The sequence below is a fragment of the Nanorana parkeri genome, unplaced genomic scaffold (assembly GCF_000935625.1).
Source record: "Nanorana parkeri isolate BGI_ZX_2015 unplaced genomic scaffold, ASM93562v1 scaffold183, whole genome shotgun sequence".
Lineage (NCBI taxonomy): Eukaryota > Metazoa > Chordata > Amphibia > Anura > Dicroglossidae > Nanorana > Nanorana parkeri.
The window spans coordinates 1,883,684-1,908,522 of record NW_017306451.1 but is presented as its reverse complement, the minus strand read 5'-3'; the positions used below and the strand labels follow the sequence as shown (position 1 = coordinate 1,908,522).

Genomic DNA, 24,839 nt, shown 5'->3' with positions numbered 1-24,839 from the left:
AAATGCCAGATTAGGGATTCCTGATGCAGGAATCCCTAATTTCTCCTAAAGATACAGGTGTGAATGCAGCCTAAAGCCCCGTTCCCACTGCGCGATATGCAAATCGCGCGTTTGTCGCGCGATTTGCATATTTGCGCGACATCGCGAGATTTGCCGCGCGATGTCGCGTTCAAGCTTGCATTGAGCAAGCTTGAATCGCGGCTAAATCCGCTCCAAAAAGGGTCCTGCTGTAGCGACACACGACCCGCGACAGCAGGACCCTTTGCCCCATTGGATTGCATTGGAGCGCGATATCGCGCGGTAATTTGCCGCGATATCGCGGGAATTACCGCGCGATAAATCGCTTAATGTGAACGGGGTCTAATACTTACCTTTCCCATCCAGGCAGTCGGACTCGGCAGGCGGCAGCAGACATGCTCGTCTTCTTCCTCCACGCTTCTGCCCGGCAAACTAAGCTCCGCCCCCTGTAGGCACTAAGCTCAGTGGAAGATACAAAATGCGCAGGGGGGCCCGGGACCAGGCAAATGTAACTGTTAATATAATTCTATATGAAAAAATTATGGCTTGGAGCTACGGGCCCCCCTAGCGGCTGGGGCCCCTGAAAATTGTATCGGCCGTACCCCCCTGATGGCGGCCCTGGTTACTATTGCTGATGAACGATTATTGGTCTGTGCATGATGGGCTAGTTGTGCAGAAACTGAACGTGGGTGCGATGACGGGACAAATAAAATTGAACAATAATTGTAAGGTGTATGGGCACCTTTACCGGAGTTCCGCTTTAAAGATAATAAGGCCTGGGTGGTACATTTTATGTCAATGCAATTAACCAAAATTTTGACACTGGGTGGCCCTGCTGGCTTGACAGTCGATTATTCAATTGACTTTACTTGAAAGAGCCAGGCCGAAAATTGTTGCTCAGACAGTGCCTGCAGTCAATCACATAATCTATATGAGGGACGCCAGCTGTCACAATACAACCAGTGGCATCACAAGGGGGATACAGCCCACATCAAGTGACACCTCACTGACAGTCATTTTGGTGTTACCCCCCTCTGAAAAGTTGGGCACTCGGGTCATAGGCCGAGAGCCCGACAGCTGCACGAGAGAGGAGGGGACTCGGCGGCATACCTTATCCTACCGGATAAACGTCCCCTCCTCTCTTTGCCAGCGTCCATCACCAAGATGGCTTCTGGCAGTGACGTCATTACATACGTGAATAACTACGTCACATGTATACGAGGGCCTGGTGACTCCTCTGCATACAACAACTGGCAGCGTGAGATTGCTCCATCCATGAATGAAAGCTGATCCAGAGCAACAACTAAAACATATTGTTTGAGTTATCTATAGTTATACTGTTTGAATGGGAATACATCACAGACATATAAGACTGGGCATAGATACAGTGGCGTAACAACCGGGACGGGCAGCCAGTCGCAGAGCTGGAGGGGGGCGCCGGCCGCCGGGCTGTGACAAGCGGGGCCCGGCGAATGAAAGATTTCCTGCAGGGTGTGTAATCCCCCGACGCCCGGAACATGCAGTTCCGGGCATAGGACGGTAAGCTACTTTCTACATTTAGTCCTGCTTTGCACAAGCAGGACTAAATGCAGTGTGGGGAAGCGGAATGTTTGCTTACACGTGATCTCGGCGATGTCGCCGAGATCACTTGTAATAAAACTGCAGCCTGTCCGTCCTGGAGGTGACAGGTTCAATAAAGAGAACCTGTCACCTTCAAATGCTATCACACAGGGACTTGGTAGCTCCTGTGTGATAGCGATAGAGTTAAGTGAAAAGAAATTGTTAAAAAAATTATTCAATAAATAAAAAAAATAAGTAAACAATAATAAGAAAAAAAAGATTAAATTAAAACAATAAAAAGGAGATTAAAAAGTAAAAAATGTCATGGTCCACTTGCCATGATAACCAGTTGATTGGCAGCCTCCTTCCCTACAGGGACCCGGGCTCCCCCTGCATTATGCAGTGGCTCCCTCTCTCTGCCACATGCACCCGGCTCTGTCATCGGGCGGCCGCTCGCTCCTCCGAGGCCACTGCGGGCGGCCCTCTACAGAGCCTGATTAGAGGGCGCGTCTGCCTGATCCAGCCAGCCCGGATCGCATACCCGCTGGATACGACCCACCCCGAGACAAAATCCATCAGATCATGGCATCGCATGAGCGCAGAGTAGTGACAAGGGGGCGGAGACACGGAGGCACACGTGTGGAGGGCGGGACTGTGGGCGTGTCCCAGAGACCAGGCGGAGACAGGAGCGGCAAGGCGAAAGTGAAGTGAATCAGCAGCTGAGCAGAGAAACGAAACTGATAGGGGAAGGAGGGGCCGCCGTACGAACACACAGCCTACTCCTTCCTCAGTGACAGCATAGCCCCTTAGCCCTGGCAGGTTGGCGACCAGGTGCCACTAGACGCTCCGGGGCCACGGCGGCGACAGAAAGAAGAGGCCCTTTCTATCCACGACACGTGACCTGCCTGGAGAGCCGGAGCGCCGACGTACGGGTGAGCTGCTGAACGGGGCCCCGTGCCTCAGGGAGCAGGCCTGGACACCAGTGTGTGTGTGTGTGTGTTATGTCCCGGTACACGTGTGTATGTGATGTACACATGCACGGGTTGGTGCTATGGCTTTGCTGTGTATGAAAGGGTTACATTGTTCATGTTTACCGACATGTCCGTGTATTTATCTGCTGGAATGTGCAGATCGGCTGCTCTGATTGTTCGCTATAGGGTTAGAGCATGGGCGAGGTGTGACCTGCATGTAAAGGTGGAATGCCTGCTTCATTTATTATGTGGCAGGCGGATTGATGGATCGATCAAGGTACAGACCCCCATCATTCTGTATGGGAGATGTATATTTTGCTGGCTCATCGTTCACTAGATGCAATCGTTCACTAGACATCAGATGGACAGAGGTTTCCATTGTAGACGACTGGTGTTATCAATATATGGGACCTTAATCGATGAATAATGCTGAAGTGCAGGAACCCATGGAACACAATCAGCGCTTATTCAACTAAAAGTCACCATACATGTTACAATCTGACTGTACAATCAGCTTTTAGATTTGCCAAAATTAAGGCTCACCACACATACACTAAAATCTGGCCATGCAATCAACTTTAGAATGATCTACCAAAACTATGTAATATGAGGACCTACCCTAACCAATCATACTTGTTGTTAGATCTGAACCTGCGCATGGCTTAAATGCATGTTATGTTCGTACACCACGATTCTTTCTGACGGGTCCTATTACGTTCAATGAGGCCTCCACGCGTTACAAATGCAGCAAATAAAGCTCATTTAGGCTAGGTTCAAACCTGGTACATGTACCTTTTTTTGCCCACAGCACGATTGCCTGAAGTGGGCGACTCTGTGATTGCACGGTTTTGTGCATGATTAGGAGTTGCCCACCTCAGGCGATCGCACTGTAGGCACCCTAAAAAGGAAGTGCGTTGTGTGTCGCAAAAATAGTTACATGTGCCTTTTTTTTTTTTTTTTTAGCAACTGTTGCGCGGAGGTTAACGAAGGTTGAAATCAATAGGGCTGTGTGACAACCGCTTTGTGCACTAGCACGCGTCCCGGGTGTCGTGCAGGTGTGAACCTAGCCTCAGATTGTAAGCTCTCTGACAGGGCCCTCCTAACCATCTTGTCTTTACTTGTTTTGTAACTGAAATGTCTTGTATTGTAAAGCGCCTCCCAAACTGTTGCTGCTATATAAATCCTGTATAATATGTAGCAGAATTTGTGACACGTTCTGTTTTATTACTTGTGTGTTTCCTGGCCGTGTTTGGGGTGTCGTTAGAAATTAATGGGTATGCAATCGCATTGCATGTTTTGCCGCATTTCTGTGATCACACTCACAGAAGGCGCAGGTGTGTTTGTGGGCTAAAGGGTATTGTAGCGTGCATAGTGAGTCAGATCCCCGGATGGATTTTAATTGGTTGCTGCATTCAAAGTAGAACATCAGAGACAAGGTTAAATGTACAGTGTGAGCCCATGGTAAAACCCCCAAATATCTCCATAGTTTATGTGGTCCTTTCCTATTTCTGGGTATGTGAACCCTAATAATGAGCTTATTTGCCCCCTTTCGGTCTGTCAAAGTCCAACTCTGGGCAAACTATGAACCCAATCCCAATTCCCCCCTCAACACATCCTGCAAGCTTTACTTGCCTAAAGTTGCCCACACACCTTGCGATAATCGCGGGAAATCCCGCGATCGTACGATTATCGCAAGGTGTTTGGAAGGCGTGCAAACTCTCCTACTGTAAGGTCGCACAACCTTTTATTTTATGAACATGTTCGAAAACCCGCCGAGAATCGTACGATGTTCGGCGGGTGTGTAGCATGTTCGCAAGATAAAAGCCGCACGGGCCGGTGTGCGCAAGCGCACTGCCCGTTTAGCAATCCGGTCATCGGAAACACGCCCCTCAGAGGGGCGGGCTTGTGATCATCGCAAGTACGTTCTGCCTGTCCAAGATGGGCAGATCGTACGTTTTTTTAATTACCTTACAACCATCACAAGACAAAAGCCTTGTGATGGTTTTAAGGTGTGTGCCCAGCTTAAAGCTGTTTGTACAGTACAGAGAAGTGAAAACGCCTGGTAGAGCACTCTAAGCTCTATTGAGGACTGGACTCTTAACTTTTTATATGGCAATTTCCAGAAATCTGAGCTTTTCTTTGGTAATAAAGCTGCCCATATGTATGAGGGAACAGTTGATTGAGTGACTCCTATGCTAAACACTCTTATTTAGGAGTGTGCCGTCTGATCCTGGTTCCTGTGTATAGTCAGATTGCACGGTTAGCTGCTGGAACGCACTGGATCGCATTAGAAAATCCTCCCCCCTTCTGAGGCGGGAGGGGGCATGGCGGTGCATTGCAGTCAATGGTGCCACGCTTCCCTGCCTGCAGTGCGGTCGCACGCACCAGAATATGTGGCACATCAATGCCTGCTTTCTAGTCCAGTGCGATTGCAAAAAATAGTTCTTGTTGCCCCTGACTCTGGCCAAGTCCGGAAAGACAAACGGATCAGAGATCTGTTTCACTAGACCTGATTGTGCTGGATCGGGGGACAAATGTCCGTTTACATCCGATTCCCTCCATCACAAGATGAGTAAAAATAACTGTAAAGAGCGGATGTCACAGTGGTGACATCCGCTCCTTACTTGTGTGATCAGGAGAGGATACGTGTACGGATCCCCTCCTGATCAGCCCGTGTGAAAGGGGCCTATGGCAGGGGTAGGGCAACCTTCTGCGCTTCAGCTGTGGTTGAAATACAAGTCCCAAAAGGCGTGGCAAGACTCTGATATTCACAGGAATGACTCCTACAGGTAGTTTCACCTAATAGGGAGTGTCAGACCTTTAGCCCACTGCCTGGATCCCTTGTGGGCACAGTTTCCAGGGACTGATGATCCACCACTTTTCAGGTGGGAGCTGACCAGCACAGGCATGGCAGTCCCCTCGCACTGACATCACTCCCTTTCTGGATTCTTAGAGGATCCCGCCGCTGACCAGCCAATAGTATTGTCCTTGTCACACAGACCTTGACACAATGAAGGACCCCAGCCTCATGTAAACACTGAAATGTGTTATGACCACAATCAGTTAAAAGGGGATGGGAGGGTCATTTGGGGTTTTATGCCAGGAGTTGGGCTTTAAATTTGCCTTTGAAAATGTCGTATTACATCTGTTCAGTAAATAAAAAAAAAAAGCCTGTTGATCCTGCCAGAAATCCAGTAAGATACATCTTTGGGCAGTAATAAGATGTGTATTTTGCTGGTTGACGCTATAATGTGCACACAGCCTGCTGCTGTCAGAATACCCGATCAGAGACAGCAGCTATATGGCTGCTGGCTCTGTACATTCAAAGATTTTCTGACCAGCTGATCGAAGAATGCCTGCAGGAAGGGTGCCGAGAGTGGCACCCCCTGCACATTTCAGCCAGTTCATCAAGAACCAGCTGAAATGTTCCTAATGTATGGCCACCTTTAGAACCAATGTCCAGTTTTTATTGCTTCTCCTGGTTCTACCAGGGAGATGTCCCTTCTCTGTCCTGTTGACCATTTTCACCAAGGCAGAAAGTGATGAGTAATCGCATATTTTAGAGTTGTCCCCAGAGCAAGAGGTGAGGAAAAGTCTTCCAATGGGGACACCTGTTCAAGGGACAACTGTCTGAGTGAAATTCCTGTGGCATCTCTGCAACAAGAGTGGGAGCAATTGCTGTAGGATAATTATTCATTATTCTTGTGTAAATCTAAAGGTGGCCATACACTTTGCAACCCTTGTAAGACTTTTTTCTTGCGATGGTTGTAAAGTAATTTAAAAAACGTACGTTCTGCCCATCTTGGACAGGCAGATCATACTTGCGATCATCGCAAGCCCGCCCCCCTTGAGGGGCATGCTTCCGATGACTGCAATGCTGAAGGGGCAGTGTGCGCGTGTGCACACCGGCCCGTTCGGCAGTGATCTCTCGATCATGTTAAAAACCAGCCGAAAATCGTATAATTCTCTGCTGGTTTTCCAACATGCTCGATATGAAAAAGAAGTGCGACCGTACATTAGAAAAGGTTGCACGCCTTCCATACACTGCACGATTCTCGTACGATCGTGGGATTTCGCGCGATTCTCGTACGAGAATCGTGCAGTGTATGGGCACCTTAAGTATAATCACAGGTAGGGATGCACCGATACCGGTATTTTGGTACCGAGTACCGATTATATATGTAATGACTCGCCACCTGGCTTCCTGATAAGCTGGGAAGCCAGGCAGTGTGTAAAGACTTGCCACCTGGCTTCTGGATTAACAAGAAAGCCGACCAATGCTTCTCGTCACTATGTGACTAGAAAGCATGGAGCCGGCTTGCTAGCCAATCATGGAAGCCGTGCACTGTGTCATGACGTGGCGCCCTGCTTCCTGATTGACCGTGAGACTGGCTCCATGAAGCCGGCTTCCCGGCCAATCAGAATGCCGGGCGCTGCGTCATTACACGGCGCCCGGCTTCCTGATTGGCCAGCTTCCTGACCAATCAGGAAGCCGGGCAGCGTGTTGTGACGTGCTGCCCGGCTTTCTGATACAGGAAGCCTCGGGTTATGCATCGGAGTATGTTGGCGAGTACAGATTGCTACTAGTATCGGTAACGGTGCATCCATAATCACACGATACATAAGCTACATTTACACTGCACTGCAACACATGGTATTGCAGTATTGTGTGTTGCACTGTTACATAGTTACATAGTATTTGAGGTTGAATAAAGACATTAGTCCATCAAGTCCAACCTATTAGGATCTCATTCTAGGAGTACCCGTACCCCTGTATATTACGGTCCCTTAAGAAATCGTCCAAAAGTTTCTTGAACAATTCCACATTATTTGCTGAAATCACCGCCTGTGGCAGAGTTCCGGACCCTAACTGATCTTACTGTGAAGAACCCCCTTCGCCCCTTGTGCTGGAATTTTTTTTCCACCAATTTTAGGTGATGGCCTCTAGTTTTTGTAACGGAGTTGATTTTAAACAGTTTATTGCTAATGTTGCTACCACCATTAAACATTTTGTACATGGAAATCATATCCCCCCTTAAACTCCTTACTTCCATCGTATACTGGGAGTTTTATCATGTGTGTCAAACCCGTTTCCCTCCCGAGTGTATACTGAGGAGAAAAAAGCGTTCACTGTGTTGCAGCGCACTGTGGCCAAGATGTAAATTGGGGTGCCATTCAAATGAATGCTATGCACCTAGCTCACAGTAAGGCACGCTAGGTTCATTGTGTGATAGCGTGCGTTAATCGCATGGTATTGTGTGATTAACATAGCTGATCTCCCGTCCTCCTCCTCCTGACGCCCTCGGAGCCGGTCCCGGAATCCAAGATGGGGCAGCGGATCCCGGAATTCGCGCGGGGGGGGATGGGGTGGTTGCCGCGAACGAGCACATATAGGCGATCGGCGGGCTATGGACCCGCTGATCGCCTATATGTGAAACGGTCGGGTCTTTTCTGCCCGTGCGTGCCCACTAGGGGGTGCGCGCGAGCAGAAAAAAATTGCCGTCTGGAGACGGCAACCCGCTAATGCAGCAGTGCCGTCCGTCCGTTTTTTTATTACGGGCGGACGACGAGGTTAAGTGTGAACATGCCCTGGATAATGGCCGTAGAATTATTGTTTACACCTGTGATGTTACAGGTAAGTAAGGAGAATTTCACTTTAAGGGCCAATTCATAGCAACTGCTGCGCAAAAGCCCACACTGTACGGTGCCTGACACAGTGCCAATGCACCAATCCCAGCATATTGTAAACTGTATTGTGTTTTTTGTTTTTTTTTAAGAAACGTATTGAACTGTCACAAGTGACATTTCATTAAGTTCTACAGGCACAATGGGGTAGGAGGCGGTTTTACTATGTTGCATCCCGCTGCGCTGATAAAAGTACAGCATGTCATAGTTTGATTCAGCGCATACCACTACAATGTCTGTGCCTTGTGGTGTAGACCAAGCCTATCCGTGACGAGGCAAATTGTCCTGTCTAGTGTAGGGGTTGCACTGGAAAAAAACGTCCAGCACGGCCCCAACGCATATGATGTGAATGGGCCCTTAGACAGGACAGGTGTCTTAACGCTACACATAGTTTGAATGGGGCCTTAACTGATGGTTGATTTATTTAGCAGAACAGTGCAGGGAGTACTAAACTACAAAGCAGTGTTTTCAGCCATGCTGCACTGCAGAACACATTAAAGGGAATTTATCAAAATCTGGAGCGGTGGCCTATGGCAACCAATCAGCTTCTCTCTTCAGTTCAGTTAAGATTTGAAAATGAAAGAGAGAAGCTGATTGGTTGCCATGCACAGCTGCTCCAGATTTTGTCTGCTCCAGTTTTTATAAATTCCCCTTCTTCTGGTTGCTTGAGGGTTACTATTAAAAATGATCTAACTAATGCCATACCCCATACAGCGGTGTGAAATAAAAAAAAAAAGATGACTTGTCCAAGGACTAAAGCGGGGGCCCGATCTATTTGTCCTGATACCAAATAATTATTTTAACCAAAAACGTATTTAGCAGTGCTAAGAAGCGCTTCTCATTGGTCAGCGTCGTCAGGTGACTGCGCTGACCAACGAGTGCTCGCAATTTGCGAGCAAAATTTAGAATACATGGCACAGGTACGGATAGTACACCCGTACTGGCAGACGGGAAGGACTGTTCGCCGAAAGGCAAGTATAGCAGGGAAGGAGAGGGGGCCAGATTTGTGCGGGTTACTTGGGAAAGTGAATTAACCCTTTAGAGCTGGTGCAGACTTGGGCGATCATGTGCGGTTGCATACAGCGGTTGCTATTCAGCCCCATTGATTTCAGTGGAGTTACATCCGTGTGGCACTTGCTGAAAAAAGGTACATGTATCTTTTTTCGTGACACACACAGTGCTGTGTTTTCAACCATGATTATGCATGATTGCCCGGGTGGTATTGGTATCTGAACATCCCTAATTATAACACTCTTAAATAGGTAGAGAAGAACACAGCATAAAATGCTTTAATTCGGGATTAAAAAGGTTACGCTGACCCGGCAGCAATAACGTGTTATTTCTTCTTATATCATCTTTGTCATTTTGCGATTATGAGGCACATAAGGGTCCCCGTATGCACAGCACCACTTTTCTCTGACACCTCCATAAGGGCCTGTTCTTACCATATGCAGTGCGTTCCGGCCGGAACACACTGCATCGCATTGCGGCCGACTCATTTTTTGCCAGGCAGGAGGGGGCGTGGCGGGCCATTGAAGTGAATGGCGCCATAGCTATGCCCTCCAGGCACAATGCGATCACCCGCACGGGATCGCAGGGCACATTGTACCTGCAGTGCAGTGTGGTCAAAATGCTGCAATTTGACTGCACCAGACCGCAGGTACAATGTGCCTTGCGATCCCGTGCGGGTGATCGCATTGCGGCCGTAGGGCGTGGCTGCAGTGCCATTCACTTCAATGGCCAGTCACGCCCCCTCCTGCCCGGCAAATATTCATTTCAGTACAGCGTTGCATGACGGAATAAATGTCAGTCAAAGGACTGCAGCGCTGAACACTGAAAAATGGCCTGGCCAGGAAGGGGGTCTAAACACCTGGTCTTGAAGTGGTTAAAGTAAATTGTACTAGGTGATTTGTGAAGTCTGCCACTTCCAAAGTCTCCGTTTGAAAATGCAAGGACATTTGAATTTGAGAAACCTCCACTATGTTTGTTATGTGTTCCTGTTCACACAGTATAACGAAAAAAATAATCTAAAAAAGATTTTTTTGGAGCAGGATTACACCTTGCACTCTGGACAGCTTCTACTGCTGTAAAAAGATGGCAATGTAGAGATTCAAGATTGGCTTCAAAAGTAGAAATACACTTCTAATCTAATGGGGGTCAATGTTGGTCCGCCAAGTTAATGTGAGCACTGGGACCAGTAGTGCAAGGGTTACTAAAGTGTATATAAACCCAAGCACTAAAAATGTATATAATGCAGCTCATCGCTCCTTGTATGATATGATGGCTGCATTCATTTTCTCTTTCAGGTTAAGTACATTTTCCACAAGTACAAAAAATATATATGTTGATCCTGCCAGGAACCCAGTATGCTTGTAACTTTCTGTGTACTGAACTGACATCTTAAACAATATTGGCTTTCTGTTCTATGACCTACGGAACACCTTCCTGCTGTGTTATTGAGATGAGAAAAGGGGGAGGTGTTTGTAGTCAACATCAGGAGCAAGCTGCCTAGGGTGACAATATTCTTTACAGATACAGTACAGATAGTGAGCAGAATGCGAATACCGGCGTACTTTGTATTTGTACTGCTGTATTTGCTCTGCAATATGTGTGCGCATGCATATGAGATCTGGGTCTGCTCTCTGTCCATGCAGGGCAGCTGAACTCTAGAAACAACAGCAGGTACAGTAATGCACTGCAATGGACATCAGGTGTCAGAGAGCAGGTAGAGAAGAAGGCTGGAATGGAACTGTTATCCCTTTGTTGGCAGTTACAGCTTGTGTAATTCCTCCGTCTGTAGCTTAAAGACCTGCCCCCCGCCCCCCCCAAGACTAGTTACTACTACTATGCTGTCTCTTTTAGATAAACCATCATGCTGTAGGAATCGTTTATCATATATTTATTTATAAACCAAGATTGTAGTTTCCCTTCTTTATATTCCAACAGGTTATGTTTTGATAGATGAAAATTATTGTCAGTACATAATGCTACCCATAGACCATATGGGAACACAGCTTTGTAGATGCAGTGGGTATATGCAATACAAATAACAGACAACATCTACCTGGCATGCCCCTCCATCTACACACAACCCTCACAGATACAAATCAAATGTTATTTACATTTTGACACAAACATTTGTTGTTTGTGTGAAACTTTAGGGCAGATATTGATTATAGGTCATTTGTACTCAAATGTACTCCTCTAGACCAAGATATAATAATTGTTCATGTTTAAATTGGAACTCCATGAATATGGGTGTAAAGGCCTCCTCAATCCATTTCTGTATTCAGTAAAAGGAATTGCCATCAGTATAGAGCAGGGGCACCCACTATTTTTCGTCTGGAGATCTACTTTTCAAATGACGAGCTCATTGAGATCTACCAACGAAAAAACACCTGCATTCAGGGGCGGGAGGGGGCGTGGCGCTGCATTGAAGTCAATGGCACCGCAGCCAGGCTCCACAGGCAGGCCCCTCGCCCACAGTGCAATGGCCTGCATTAGTGCCTGTGTTCCAGTCCAGTGCGATCCGCAAAAATTCTGCGAGCACTATTTTTGCAGATCGCACTGGACCGGAATGCAGGCACTAATGTGCCTGCGTTCCGAGTGCGGGCGATCACAATGTGGGCGATGCCATTGACTTCAATACAGCTCCACACCCCCTCCCGCACCTGAACGCAGGGAGTCGGCCGGCTTACATTCCAGTGCACCCTACAGGTCCCGGCGTCCTGTCCTCCCGTGGTGCTCGTGTGGCCGACGTTGCACATGGGGTGTCCTGCACCTTTCCATCTGCAGCGTCTGACACATTCAGCCGGCAGCCGCACGAGCACCACGGGAGCATAGCCGTAGCCAGCTCCTTTTGCGCCTGAGGCAAGATTGTTTATTTTAAATTTTTGTAATTTTTTTTTACTCTTGGGGGGGGGGAGGCTTCGGGGAAATATTAGGGGTCTAAAAAGCCCCCTGATATTTCCCTTTTAAAATAGAAAAAGAAATTGAGGACACAAAGTCCTCAATCTCTTTTTCTGCAGCCTCTATTCTAAATGAATGGAAAGCACAGAGGCTTCCCATTCATTCAGAAAATATTTTACTATCAAGCTGTTTCTGAATGGGGAGGAGCCTCTGTACAGAGTGCTTCTCCCCATTGAGAAACTTATGAATGAACAGGAGGTGATGTAAATCACCTCCTGTTCATTCATTTATAACTGGGGACACATAGTACTATGTGTCCCCAGTTATTTACAAACACTGGAGTGATCAGCCGATCGCTCCAGTGTTTGTCCTACACAGAGGATTGGTACATACTAGTGACATGTACCGATCCTCTGCCGCTCGTCCACGCACAGGGGGGCTGCAACTTCTCTGGATCCCCCTGCTCTCCCGGGCAGACGCAGCGGGGGATACGACGAGCCGCGGGGGGCGGAGCCGCTGTGACAGAACGGACGAGCAGTGAGGGGAGATAGAGGCGCCGGCTGTCAGATCCTGGCCAAGCGTCTCTCTCTCTCTCTCTCTCTCTCCTCGCCGCTCTGCATTAGTTCTGTGACAGCGGCTCCGTCCTCAGCCCTCCCCGCCGCCGGTTCCTTCACTTCTTCTCTGGGGAGAGCAGCGGGGATCCAGAGAAGCGGCGGGAGGAGAGGACAGATCGCGATCGACCTTGTGGGCACCAGTGGTATAGAGTCTGTCCTTATAAAGAGACAGACTCTGTAACTGATATTAGCTTTCTGTAATCCCCAGTACAACAATAATAAGAGCTTAATCACACCATCTCCAGACTTGTGCATTTGCACCAAAAACGCATACACAGTAATTCCAATGGTTTTAACCCCTTAAGGACACAGGCCTTTTTTCATTTTTTTGCACCCAATTTATAATCCACATTTTAGGCCTGAAAATTACTTAAACCCCCCAAACATTATATATTTTCTGAAAGTCAAGACCCTATAGAATAAAATGGTGGAAGTTGCAAATCTTAGACATTAGCGCAACTTATTATCAAACCCCAACATTTTGTGAAAAATGCACTTAAGTTAAAGTAAGTGCCCCAAAACACTATATAAAACGATTGTTTTTTTGTAAAATATAAAAGATGAGGTTACAACAAGTAACTAGATACCCAACATGCCCAGGTCACAAACTGTGTGCGTCCGTAAAACTGCAACAATTTAGTACCCCAAAAAGTCCATAGCCGAAGCTGTAAAAACCCCTACAGGTCATCAGTTTAGAGACGTGTAAATATTGGCCTTAGAATTATTTATCTCACTCTGGCATGTGCGGCGATACCCAACATGTGTAGCGCAATGGTCGTTTTCCTACTTAGGCGGACCCGACACGTGTTTACTTGACGACGCGGGAGTGGGACACTTTAAAAACATGTTTTTTTTCATTACTTTTACATTTAATTTATGATTACTTTTTTAAACTTTAACTGCTATCACATGGTTGGCTTACAAACCCCCTATGTGAAAGCATATTGGTGGTGACAGGTCCCTTTTTTTAAGGTGATGCTGGGGGTCCAAAAGACCCCTAGTATCACCTTTACACTCTAAATAAGCTATTGAAGGGAATATCGCACTTCAATAGCTTATTGCTGGGCTTCAGGAGCCCAGCAATGACAGCTCAGGAACCGGAAGTGATTCAATACGCGTCGCTCCTGGTCCCATAGGACAGGGAGGAAATCAGTGAACGGACATTCACTGATCATCTCGCCGACACCCGGCAAGCCGGTCCTGGGCCCGTAGGAGGGGCAGCGGAGCCCAGAAAACACGGCGGGGGTGTTGGGGGAGCTTTCCTGTTACCGGATCGTAGAAGCCAGCCAGAACCGCTTGTACTGTAAAGCCAGCTGCCACCTCCTACAAAACTGAACAGACTCGCCGCCGGATAGGATTATCCCGTCATGGGTCGTGAAGGGGTTAAATGAGGCTAGTTCGCACCATTGTGTTCAGTTCCAGAACTTAAAAAAAAAAAAAGAAAATGCAGCAGCATGCTTTTGTTCCGCACCAGAACGGTAAAAAATGCATGTAAACGCACAGGAACTTGCGTAAACTAAAGCAAAACCAAATAAGAAAAAGACCATCTGAAGGGCATGAAAATAAACATGTATATACACTTCTGCAGAAATGCATCCAAAACCGGTCTGGAGATGGTGTGAACAATCCCTAAAGTAGTATATACACTGTACGAGTTTCAGCCAGTTCTTGATGAACTGTCCAAAATTCACACAGTGGGTGCTCCTGTCGGCACCCTTCCACCTGGCATCCCTCGATCAGCTGATTGAAAGAGCAGATTGGAAAATCTTAGGCCGAATGCCGCTAGCAGCCACTCCAAGTTGCAAGCTGTGTTTGTGTATTCTGACAGCAGCCTGCAGGTTGAACGAAGACAATATAACGGTGTATACCCAGCTTAAAAGAGGGATGGCTAGCAATGTGAGCCTGTCAGAGCTGTGTTGCATTGCACTCTGCTTTCGACCTAGCAAAAGGGGGTTCATTTATAAAAAGTCCGCCTATAACCTGACAGATGCTGTTCACACAGCACTAGTGCCCCTAGATTTAAATATGTAGATATTTCCTCTGTCTATACATAATAATCTACACTTGTCAGCACCATCTAGGGGAGCTAGTGGTTTGTAAATGAACCCAAGAGTAGGGGAGAGCACAGAATTAGCTCATTAATGGTGCTCTTTCATTTCTTACTGCCTTCTATGGAAATGATCTTTCTGACCAGTGTCTAGATTTTGCCCAGTACAGAGTCCTAGATTTAGCAAAGTAATTATGTAGTTCGTGTCAAGGAAGCCTGCTGATTAATAGACCGATGGACAGGGAATCAACAGCTTCACATATCTGCTTTTGCAGATGAGATCATAATCCTATTAACATAGCTATACGTAAAATACAAGGTGCTCCAATATTAAACTAATATGTTCCCTATTCCCAATCAGCCAGATCTTGCATATGTTCTGATGTCTGTAGGTACCTACAAATTAGAACTTGAAAGTTGTGACTTGCATTTTCTTGTCTGCAACTATGACATGATAATGTGCATGTTCTACTCTGCATCTGTATTGATGGCCATGGAAATGGCTATTTCAGTCAATCTTAGCTTTTGATTGATTGTTTGAAGGCCTGAATGCAACAGCCAGCCTCTGGTGAAACCTTCAAATGATTAAAACTGTTGGTAGAAGGTTGCTTTGAGTCATTTGGGGGATTTTGAGATTAGCACGTCGCAGTCTTTATTAACTGTCATAGAATGGATGCCCACTGTTGAACATACTAGAAGAGAACAATTGGGGGGCTTTTAAATTTGTGGCTGCACAGCTCCCAGTGCAGTGAAGATCTCAGAGGGGCAGGGAAAGGGTAAGTGTAAATCATGTGATTATAAAGATTTATTGCAGTATTGTAAATCTATGTCCTAATAGATGCATAATTGGACTAAATGATCTTTGTTCATTTACCTGGAGTCCTGCTTTAATGTTTTTTTAAAAATGTGTATATATATAATGCTCCTTCTTTATTTTTTTTTTTTTTTTCTTTCTGTCCCCTAATAGCAAAATGCTGGAACCGGACAAAGATCTTGTAGCAAAGATGCTGCGGGCTGTTTTGCAGTCTAACAAAAATGGTGTGCCTTTTCCTAGACTGCAAAGTGAATATAAATCCCTTACTGGAGAATATATTCCATTCAAGGACATGGGCTTCCACACACTTGAAGCGTACATTAAAGCCATTCCAACAGTTGTAAGGATCGAAGTCAGCCGAGGTGGCGAGGTAAGGTGTTCTGCTATGCCAAACGTTAACCTTGACCAGATGACATTTAATTTGCTAAATTGCTATCAGGTCTATTCACAAACGGGTGAAGAGTTTGGAGAAGGCAGGAGCAGCTAACAATCTAGGGCAACATAGCTGATTTTAAAAAAATCTCTCATTCAGCTCACTTTCCAGTTCAGCTACGTTGTCCTAGATTGTCCACTTCTCCTGCCTTCTCCAAACTCTTCACCCTTTTGGGAATAGCCCTGTATATGTATTCTGAACAAATGCCATGTGTTTGTTTTTGTATTTTTCTTGGACAAAAAAAATGTATTTTTACTTTTTGCCTTCTGCAATTAGACACAGTCCCAATGCTATATAACTTAAAAACAAGTTGGCAAGCAAGAGCAATGGTTCCAAATCTGAATTTTGGGGTCCACCACTTGCAGCATTAGACAATTCAGAGTGGAAATCAGGGCTCAGTCACACTAGATGCAGAGCGTTCCGGCCTGATTTTGGCCGGAACGCACTGCCTCGCATTGCGGCCGGCTCACTTTTTAGTGGGGTAGGAGGGGGCGTGAAATTGTGCCTGTGGTCCGAACCTGTGCGGTGCGATCAAAATGCTACAAGCACTATTGCCTTGCGATCCCGTGCGGTGGATCGCATTGCGGCCGGAGGCCGTGGCTACGGCGCCATTCACCTGAATGGCAAGCCACGCCCCCTCCTACCCCACAAAAAAATGAGCTGACTGCAATGCGAGCCAGTGCGTTCCGGCCAAAATCGTGCCGGAACGCACTGCATCTAGTGTGACTGAGCCCTCATTGTTTGGAGCTTTGAAGGACAGCTTTACCTTTTTAGTTAAAAATTGTCCAGCTGAGTTAAGCTCTCCCAATCATCTCTGTGGGGCATGTATATTCACCTGCGTGGTAAAGCACAATAGCTGGCAGTAAAAGTAAACCCTGCAGAATGTCACCAGTCAGCTGCATTCACTGTTCAAATATTAACAGCTGGGACCGCCGGTGACTTGTTCCCAAACAGGGAAGCTTCAAGCCACTCTTGCTAAACAGGATTTGCAGTATCTGGAGCAACCTAACCTATATAAAGTGGAGATAAGTAGGATACTATATAACAAAAACATTTAATGGAGAGGGACTGCTGACACTTGTAGTGCCCCCACACTCAGGACATCAGGAATGTCATATAATAAGTGGGCCTGAGCTTTCTTCTTTGTCTGGCCCTTGATTTTATTCACAACCCTTGGCATGGCCCTCAGTAAGTTTAAATTTGACACCCCTGTCCTATCTTAATCCACTTATATTATTCTGTTTACTTCTCCCGTGGAGCCTTTCCTTGTCTACTCCTGTATTTCTTCAGTGGTCTTTATTTTATTTTTGCTTTAAAATAAATCTCTCGCTTTCTTCTCCCATCACACATGTTCATGTGTTAATTTGGTCTCGCTTCCCTCTTCAATCCATATCTACTATTCTTTACTCCACTCCTTTGTCTCCTTCTCTTCCCCCAGACTTTCTTTATACTGTTCAGCTTCTTCAAGAACATACTTGTCTGTCACACAGAGTTTTGCAGATTGCAATAAGAGCTGCTAACACTAACTGGTGGCACATCACTAATAAGAAACCCATGATCTACCTGGCTTAGTTGCACAACTCGAAGGCTTCCAACTATTTTATGACTTGTGGGCAGGTAGGGTTAGAGACAGAAGAAAAGGCCAGTAAGCAGGATGTCCTGTTCTAATCCCCTAGGTGAGTAGGATTTGCCCAGCTCTGCAATAAACTAATTGTAGACATGAGATGACAGTCGCCATGTTTGATCAGACTCGTCCACTCTTTCATGTTTGAATCCTGAGCACTACCACCAGTAAACTGAACCTAAAAAGGACAGCCTATTTATTAGGCTAGAAAACTTGTTCTATTTGCCATTGTTCCTCGGTGATAAGTTATATCAACAGTGTCTACCAGCCTCTCTGACTAGAAGTGTCTTGGATTTATGAATACCTTTTAGGTCCACATACCTCCTGCACCTATTATGTGTACGTTTGTTCAATTTGGTGAGTTTTTAGCCAGTCATCACAAAGTAAAAGAAAGCCCATGCTGCGATCTATGTGGGCTGTCACTGCTGATCCTCCCCTTTCTGAAAATGCTAGTTGGCTGGCGTGAGCTAATCTGGTGCTATCAGCATTTTAAGTGATCAGATCAGAAGTTCGGATTTAAATGGATAACCAGTTATCTAGAATTATTATAAAGGATGTTGGTAATGATGGCCCACATATCTATCCCGGTTGAACATTTTCTTTAAATGTATACTGCTTTTTTTTTTTTCTCTTTTCTGGTTGCTTGTATTTACTATATACATGTACAGAAAAGGAAGTGGGAGGATTAAGACTTCATGGGGGGCGGGGGGGAGAGCGCAGTATACTTCAGAAGCAGGTTTCATTGCAAGAGTCCTCAAGAGAAGCCAGCCATGATTAATAATTACTATGCACCTCTAATTAACTTATTTGTAAATTTCAGGTTATCTGCCATGCTGTGGTCTGCAAGGAGACAGCCCAGATTGCTGAGCTTGTGGCACGTCAAAGAAGTTCAAAAAAGAAATCCGGAGGCCAAGTAAACTGCCAGATGAGGCTGAAATATTCTGTTCCCTTCACTCACTTTGGTAATAATATATCAGAGTTCTAGAGATAGATAAGCTGTGTAATATTGAATATAATTAAAATGACTTTACCAAATGGAAGTATGTTTCTATATTTCTATTCTTGCCTTTGAACGACACAGTGGAATGTCTTGACTGTTGCGTTAAAAGCACCACCTTTTAGGATTAGGTGCCAAAACAAAAGCACAGCCTAGGATGGCCCCTGATGATAGCCAAACCCCCCCACCCCAACCCATCTGCTAGAGACATCTAGGCAGTTTTTTGCCTACAGTCAATGAGTAAGCACCTAAGCTCCCTGCTGAGAAACTTGGTTCTCTTATTTTTTGCAAGGAATTCTGAATGGAACGTGCCGGTGCCCATGTTATTGAATAGGCAGTGTTCTAAATGGCTGGCTAATGACCTCAGCCCCTACGCTCTTCTATTTTGCTGTGGCACAGGCAACTACTGGCAGGAAAAGGCTTTGCAGTGGACTTAGTGATCCTTCTCACTCAATGCAGGATCCAAGGTGTTGTAAATCTTTGGGGCCTGCCCTCCTCCCTGGTTCCTGCCTATTTTTCTGTTTGAGGGGATTTCTCTGCAGTCAGGCTTGCTTTAGGCAACAAGTTGCACTTTGATTACAGTCTCTGACTACAAAGGCCATAGCCCACTCTGTTTATCCCCTTACAGCATCCTTCTTTGTCCTGCCTGTGGCCCCTGAGAGTTTATCTGGGGATGCTTTATCTGTCATAGAGTGTAATTTATTCTTTGTTCTCTAGAGGCTTCAAGCTAGAGTTTTTCTCTTGCCCCTATAACAGATTTTCATGCAGATCTTTGGATCTAGGCGTTATTGCCCACATTAATACGTGGACATATTTTGGGGTTATTGCTCAAACATTTTTTTTTTTTTCTGTTCCCTTAATTCGGGGCCAGCATTTTCTCTGGAATCCACTAGGTCAATCAAAGCTCCTCTTTATCAGAGAGACTTTCTGACTCTTGTTCCCATTTTTTCAACACTTCAATGCTTCTTTCTCTTTCTGTGGGCTTTCAGCCTCCCTTTTTGTCGTCTTTTTCCTTCTCCCCAAGTGTTCACCATGGTGTAGGCACCTGTGCTAGCCTTACATTTCCAGGGCATTCCCATATGGGAAATCTGGATGACCTCCTGTTTGATGGATCAGTAGGCTCAGGTTCTGACCAACAATGCGTTTCAGATTACACAAGCCCTGATTTTGGATTGGTTAAGTGCTGAATCTTCAGGAACTATAACTTTGTGTCTCTAGGACCTGCCCTTGATGATGTTCAAGCCAAGTTTCTCATTTCGCGAGAGGACTTTTAATCTTTCTGTGTCCAGACTCGAACTCTATAGTTCACGAGTCGTCGTGCTCTGCGATTCTGCATGGGAGCTGTGTGCCTGAGCGTAGACTCCTTTGAATCCGTTCCATTGACTGGCTCCACTCCGGTCACTACAACTCCACATTCTGTCATCCATAGGACAATTTAGTCCAGTATCCGGACAGCTCAACTTGTCTGACGCCAAAAACCAAGTTATCTAGGCTTTGTTTGCTCGGGAGTCCAGCTCTGGAGTTTGGGAAATCGTTAATCCTGATTTCTTGGTGGACCTCATGAGGGATACCAGCCTGATAAGCTGGGGAGGTCTTTGACACCTTGTTGGTGCAAGGAAATTGGTCACCAGGAGAATCCTGAATGCTGATCAACAGGGGCCCTGTCCCTAGGATGTGCTTTTGCTTTTATGCCTAGCATCCTACCCTTGAAAGTGGTGCTATAACCCAGTGGACAGAGATTCATGATATCCACTGTCTACTTAAACAGAAAAAATAGATTTTACGGTGGGTACAAAATTCCTATTTTTCATGTTAACGCAGCCCTCCTACCTCCAAGCATATGGAGCAGTTGTGGCAACCATTTTAGTTTTCGGGGTGGCTCAAACTGCTCTACAAGTAGCATTAAACACACAGGGACGGATTTTATCCAAACCTGGTGCAAATGGAATCTGGAGCAGTTGCCCATGGCATCCAACCAGCTTCTCTCTTCAGTTTGTCCGGTTAAGCTTTGAAAATAAAAGAAGCTGATTGGTTGCTATGGGCAACTGCTCCAGATTCTCTTCAGTTTTTTATGAATTCTAAGCAATGAAAGAGTGAAAAACACCACTGGACATTTTTTTTCTCTGTATGTGTGCCAAAACATTACATACTCTGCCTTTCACCACCGCTGGCTCTAGGTCCACTTTTGGGTAGTGTATCTCATACCCTGAATCCTTCACATGCACTCTGCACTAGGGGCTTTGCAGGCTCCAGCTCCAAGCAATCACTTGCAAGGAGGAGGAGGAGGTAAGGAGAGTGGCGCAATCTCCATCTGTGGATGCAAGTAGACTGGTCCATAGTGCCAGCTGAAAGTTCACACGCATGGGTGGCTACATGGGATCCTTCAAGAGAAAGCAGACACTCCAAAAGCGGTATCAGGACTGGCACCCAGGGGGCATACTCGTGCTGCATGTCAAGGAAGAGGAAATATAAAATGGCGCAGCAAAGACTGTAATTTATTTCAATAGCATCTGAAGTAACTTATGGGGATGCACCGATAGATGTCCCTTGACTGGCAGTGCTGCTAGGGAACATGGAGCTGGCTTCCCGGCCAATCAGGAAGCCAGGCGACGGGTAATGACTCGCTGCCCGGCTTCCTGATTGGCTGGGAAGCGGGCTCGATACTTCCCAGTCAATCCGCATCAAGCCGGCTTTCCAGACAATAAAGAAGCCAGGGCGACGAGTAAAGACACACCGCCCAGCTTCCTGATTGGCACGGGAAGCTGGATCCATGCTAGCGGAAGTACCGGTATCATTACTCTGTATTGGTGAGTACCAAAAAATAAGAATCGGCACTCTATACCGAAAAACCGGTATGGGTGCATCCCTAGTTATAAACATTTAATCTTTATAATCACTTTAAAGCTCGACTCCAGACAAAGATGTCCCGTTTTAGTTATTGCTTAAACTAGGTAAATTGTATTTGAAGTAAACAAAAAAAAATTGAAGATTTTCTATCTTAGAAGAATTGTTTAAAATGTTAATTTTGCCTAAGTAGTGCCCTAAAAATGTATCTTTGGTGTGAAAAATAGCCGTGCACTCCCTGACTCATGACTTTACCTAGGTACTCCTGTGTTGTAGCCTTAGGCCCCGTTCACATTGATCGATTCATCGCGCGGTAATTCCCGTGATATCGCGGCTATTTACCGCGCGATATCGCTCTTCAATGCATCTCAATGGGGCAAAGGGTCATGCTGTCGCGGGTCGTGTGTCGCTACAGCAGGACCCTTTTTGGAGCGGATTTTGCCGCGATTCTCGCTTGCTCAATGCAAGCATTTGCGCGATATCGCGTGACATTGAGCAAAATGCAAATAGCGCGACAAACGCGCAATTTGTGAATCGCGCAATGGGGCCCTATAGCAATATGTCTACAGTGTGAGGTACTCAGACCTAGATGTGCTGTGCATGCTAGCTGTAGGGTAAAACATTTTGTACAGTCCAGCACTCTGGTAGGTTCTGATTTAATTTTTGACTCGCAAGCACAAAATTCCATTTTTTATTTTATTTTTTTAAAGTAGTAACATAAAATATTAACTTTGATCCAGGAGGTCTCATACCTTTTAACAGATTTGTCTGGCATTGCACATTGTATAGCTCCTTGCTTTTCAACCAAAACCTGATGCTCCCTGATGACATTTGAATGCATTTTTTCTTTTGTTACAGGTAAACCAAAGGCAATGCTTAGAAAGCCAGGGTTTGCATCCCAGCCTGACCGAGTTTTGAAAAGGCCTGTAATGCCATCTGCATGGGGAAAGGGGGCTGTTTGGAGTGGCTGGCCACCAGCAAACCCTAGTCCTCTACACTCAGCACCAGTTTATGGAGCAGGGCTTCTAAAGGAGGTGCCAGTGCAGAGACCTCAACCCATTATTAACAGGTGGGAATTCCAAAATGAATGGGGAGAATATCAATAGGGATATTTCACTTCATATGTTTACAGAGGCCACACTTTGAGTGATTGCCCAGGCCTGATGACCGCAAAGCACTCCCTGTTTCTTCTCTTTATGTATAACCTTTAGTTTAAAGGAAAACATTGCATTTTTAGATATTCTGAAATCTTCCTCTGCTTAAAACATTTTAATTTTTTAAAATCCTTCTTACATTTCTAAATCTAAAAAAAAAAAAAACAATCGGAGAAATGATTTGCCTAACAGTAGCTTCTGCCCTACAGTGTGGGGCAATACCATATTTTTTTATCCAGCCAAACGTGCCCATTGTTTATGTAGTTGACTTCCAAATCTGCTTATTATGTGTTTCAGTGCGTTACATTAATTAGGCTCACCTCTTTATCAGAAGAGATTATGCATGTGAAAAGAGTGGTTTTCTTAAATAGAAGGACATTTATGAAATGCAGCCCACTTATTATCACAGACTGTATGCTTCGGATATTTACCACATTGTCCATGCTGCTGTAGCTGCGGAGCAAGCTTATGTGTGCTTCAGAAGCATTTTTGTTAATACTCATTACACGGGTTCCTTTCATTTTAAGCTGATGCAGGCCTAACTGGAGACTAGTTTGGCTTGCACATTTGCTTAAATCATCTTTTTTCCACTTTGTGTTTGTCACATCAGATAGTATAGATGTCTGTCATGTGCTTTCATTGTCCATGTCTGCAGTAATCCCCATGGAAAATTTGGGACTAGTTGTCACAAAGCATTGACACCAGATGAATGCAAACGGTTTGCAGATCTGTTTTGTCCTAAAAATGCTTGTTACATTTTAATGGATCAACAGAACATTACAAATAAAATGCAGAGTTTTCAAAGCAGCTTCATTTTTATTATTTTTTATACTGGCTTCTGGAAATTGAATATTTCCTTCAGCTGTGACTAGTTATTAAGTGTAAGCACAAGTCGTTTACAAGTATAGTTTATTTGGTAAACAGTATTTATATTAATTGAGAAACAGTCTTTATATTACTGTCTCTGACAGGCCTGAAAGAAAAGTAACTCTTCCTCCCCGATTCCAGAAAGAAGCAAACCTACATACGTTTCAGCAAACCACTACAGATTCCAATGGTAAGTTGGTACAGATCGAATGGTATTATAGCCATGTGGTCTAAACTGGACAAATCTTAACATAAGATTCAATACTATAGGTATTATAGCACACATAGTTATGGTATACGCTAACATTCTAGGACATTCCTCCTGATATCCACTTCCGCCAGGGTTTTTCTTCTTCCCCCAGCCTTTCTAAAAGCAAAACATGCAGCTCTGACTTCAATACTCACCTCCACTCTAGCACTGTCCCCCGAAGGCTCAGCAATCCGTGGTCCAACGCTAGTCCTGGGTTGGATGATACTCTGCATCGTTCAACCCAGTTCTGCAATTTTAGGGTGTCGTCGTAACCCCAACACCTAGGGCACATCATGATAATACCCTTCACTCACAGTACAAATGATACAGGAAACAGTGATGCAATTCTCCCTGCATCTTTAATAACTACCCATCTGAAACGATATGAATAATGGGGAGTCAGAATTCTGATTTTATATTTACAGAGGACTTTTTTTCCTTTTATCTTGTCACAAACAGTTTGGCTACGTTTCTGTTTTAGAAATAACTTTTTAATAAAACTGCAAAAAACAACTTTTATTTCAGACAGCTCAATTTTTATTAATAAGTGAACACTAATAAAGATTATTATTTCATTACCCAAATTAATTTGTTTATACTTGGGTGACCAATATCAATGCTCTCCAGAAAAAGCTTTTACAGTATAGTGAACCAGTGCCATAGACCAGGGCTCAAAATTTCCACTCGCCTGCTCGCATTTGGCGAGTAAAAATAAAGTGAGGGCGAGGGGAAATTTGGGTTTTCCAAGTACCAGATCCGCGGACCAACTGCGGCCTGCGAGCCGGTACTATGTTGCCAGCTGACATCACGGACCGCGTACCTGACTTGCGGGAGCAGCTCCACGGCTTCCTTCATAATAAGGGGAGAGCGTATTATTTTATGTGTGGGGGGGGGTTAATAAGGGGGAGTGTATTATTTTATGTGTGTGGGGGGTATTATTTTAGGTGTGTGGGGGGGGTTAATAAGGGAGAAGGGGGAGTGTATTATTTTTTGTGTGCGGGGGGAATTTTATTATATTTGTGAGGGGGGGGAGTGCAACGTTGAGAAGTGTA

The 24,839-nt window shown here is 45.4% G+C and overlaps 1 protein-coding gene across 1 annotated transcript in view; it reads left to right on the top strand.

Annotated features, from left to right (window-relative positions):
• Positions 1 to 2,481: 2,481 nt before the first annotated feature.
• TDRD7 (tudor domain containing 7) overlaps positions 2,482 to 24,839 on the top strand; it is a 47,227-nt gene continuing 24,869 nt past the window's right edge. Inside the window, exons 1-5 of the mRNA XM_018555110.1 lie at positions 2,482 to 2,510; positions 15,772 to 15,988; positions 18,496 to 18,637; positions 22,375 to 22,585; positions 23,642 to 23,727. Of these exons, the coding sequence (XP_018410612.1) occupies positions 15,776 to 15,988; positions 18,496 to 18,637; positions 22,375 to 22,585; positions 23,642 to 23,727 (652 nt within the window). The 5' untranslated portion in view covers positions 2,482 to 2,510; positions 15,772 to 15,775. The remainder of the gene's footprint in view (positions 2,511 to 15,771; positions 15,989 to 18,495; positions 18,638 to 22,374; positions 22,586 to 23,641; positions 23,728 to 24,839) is intronic.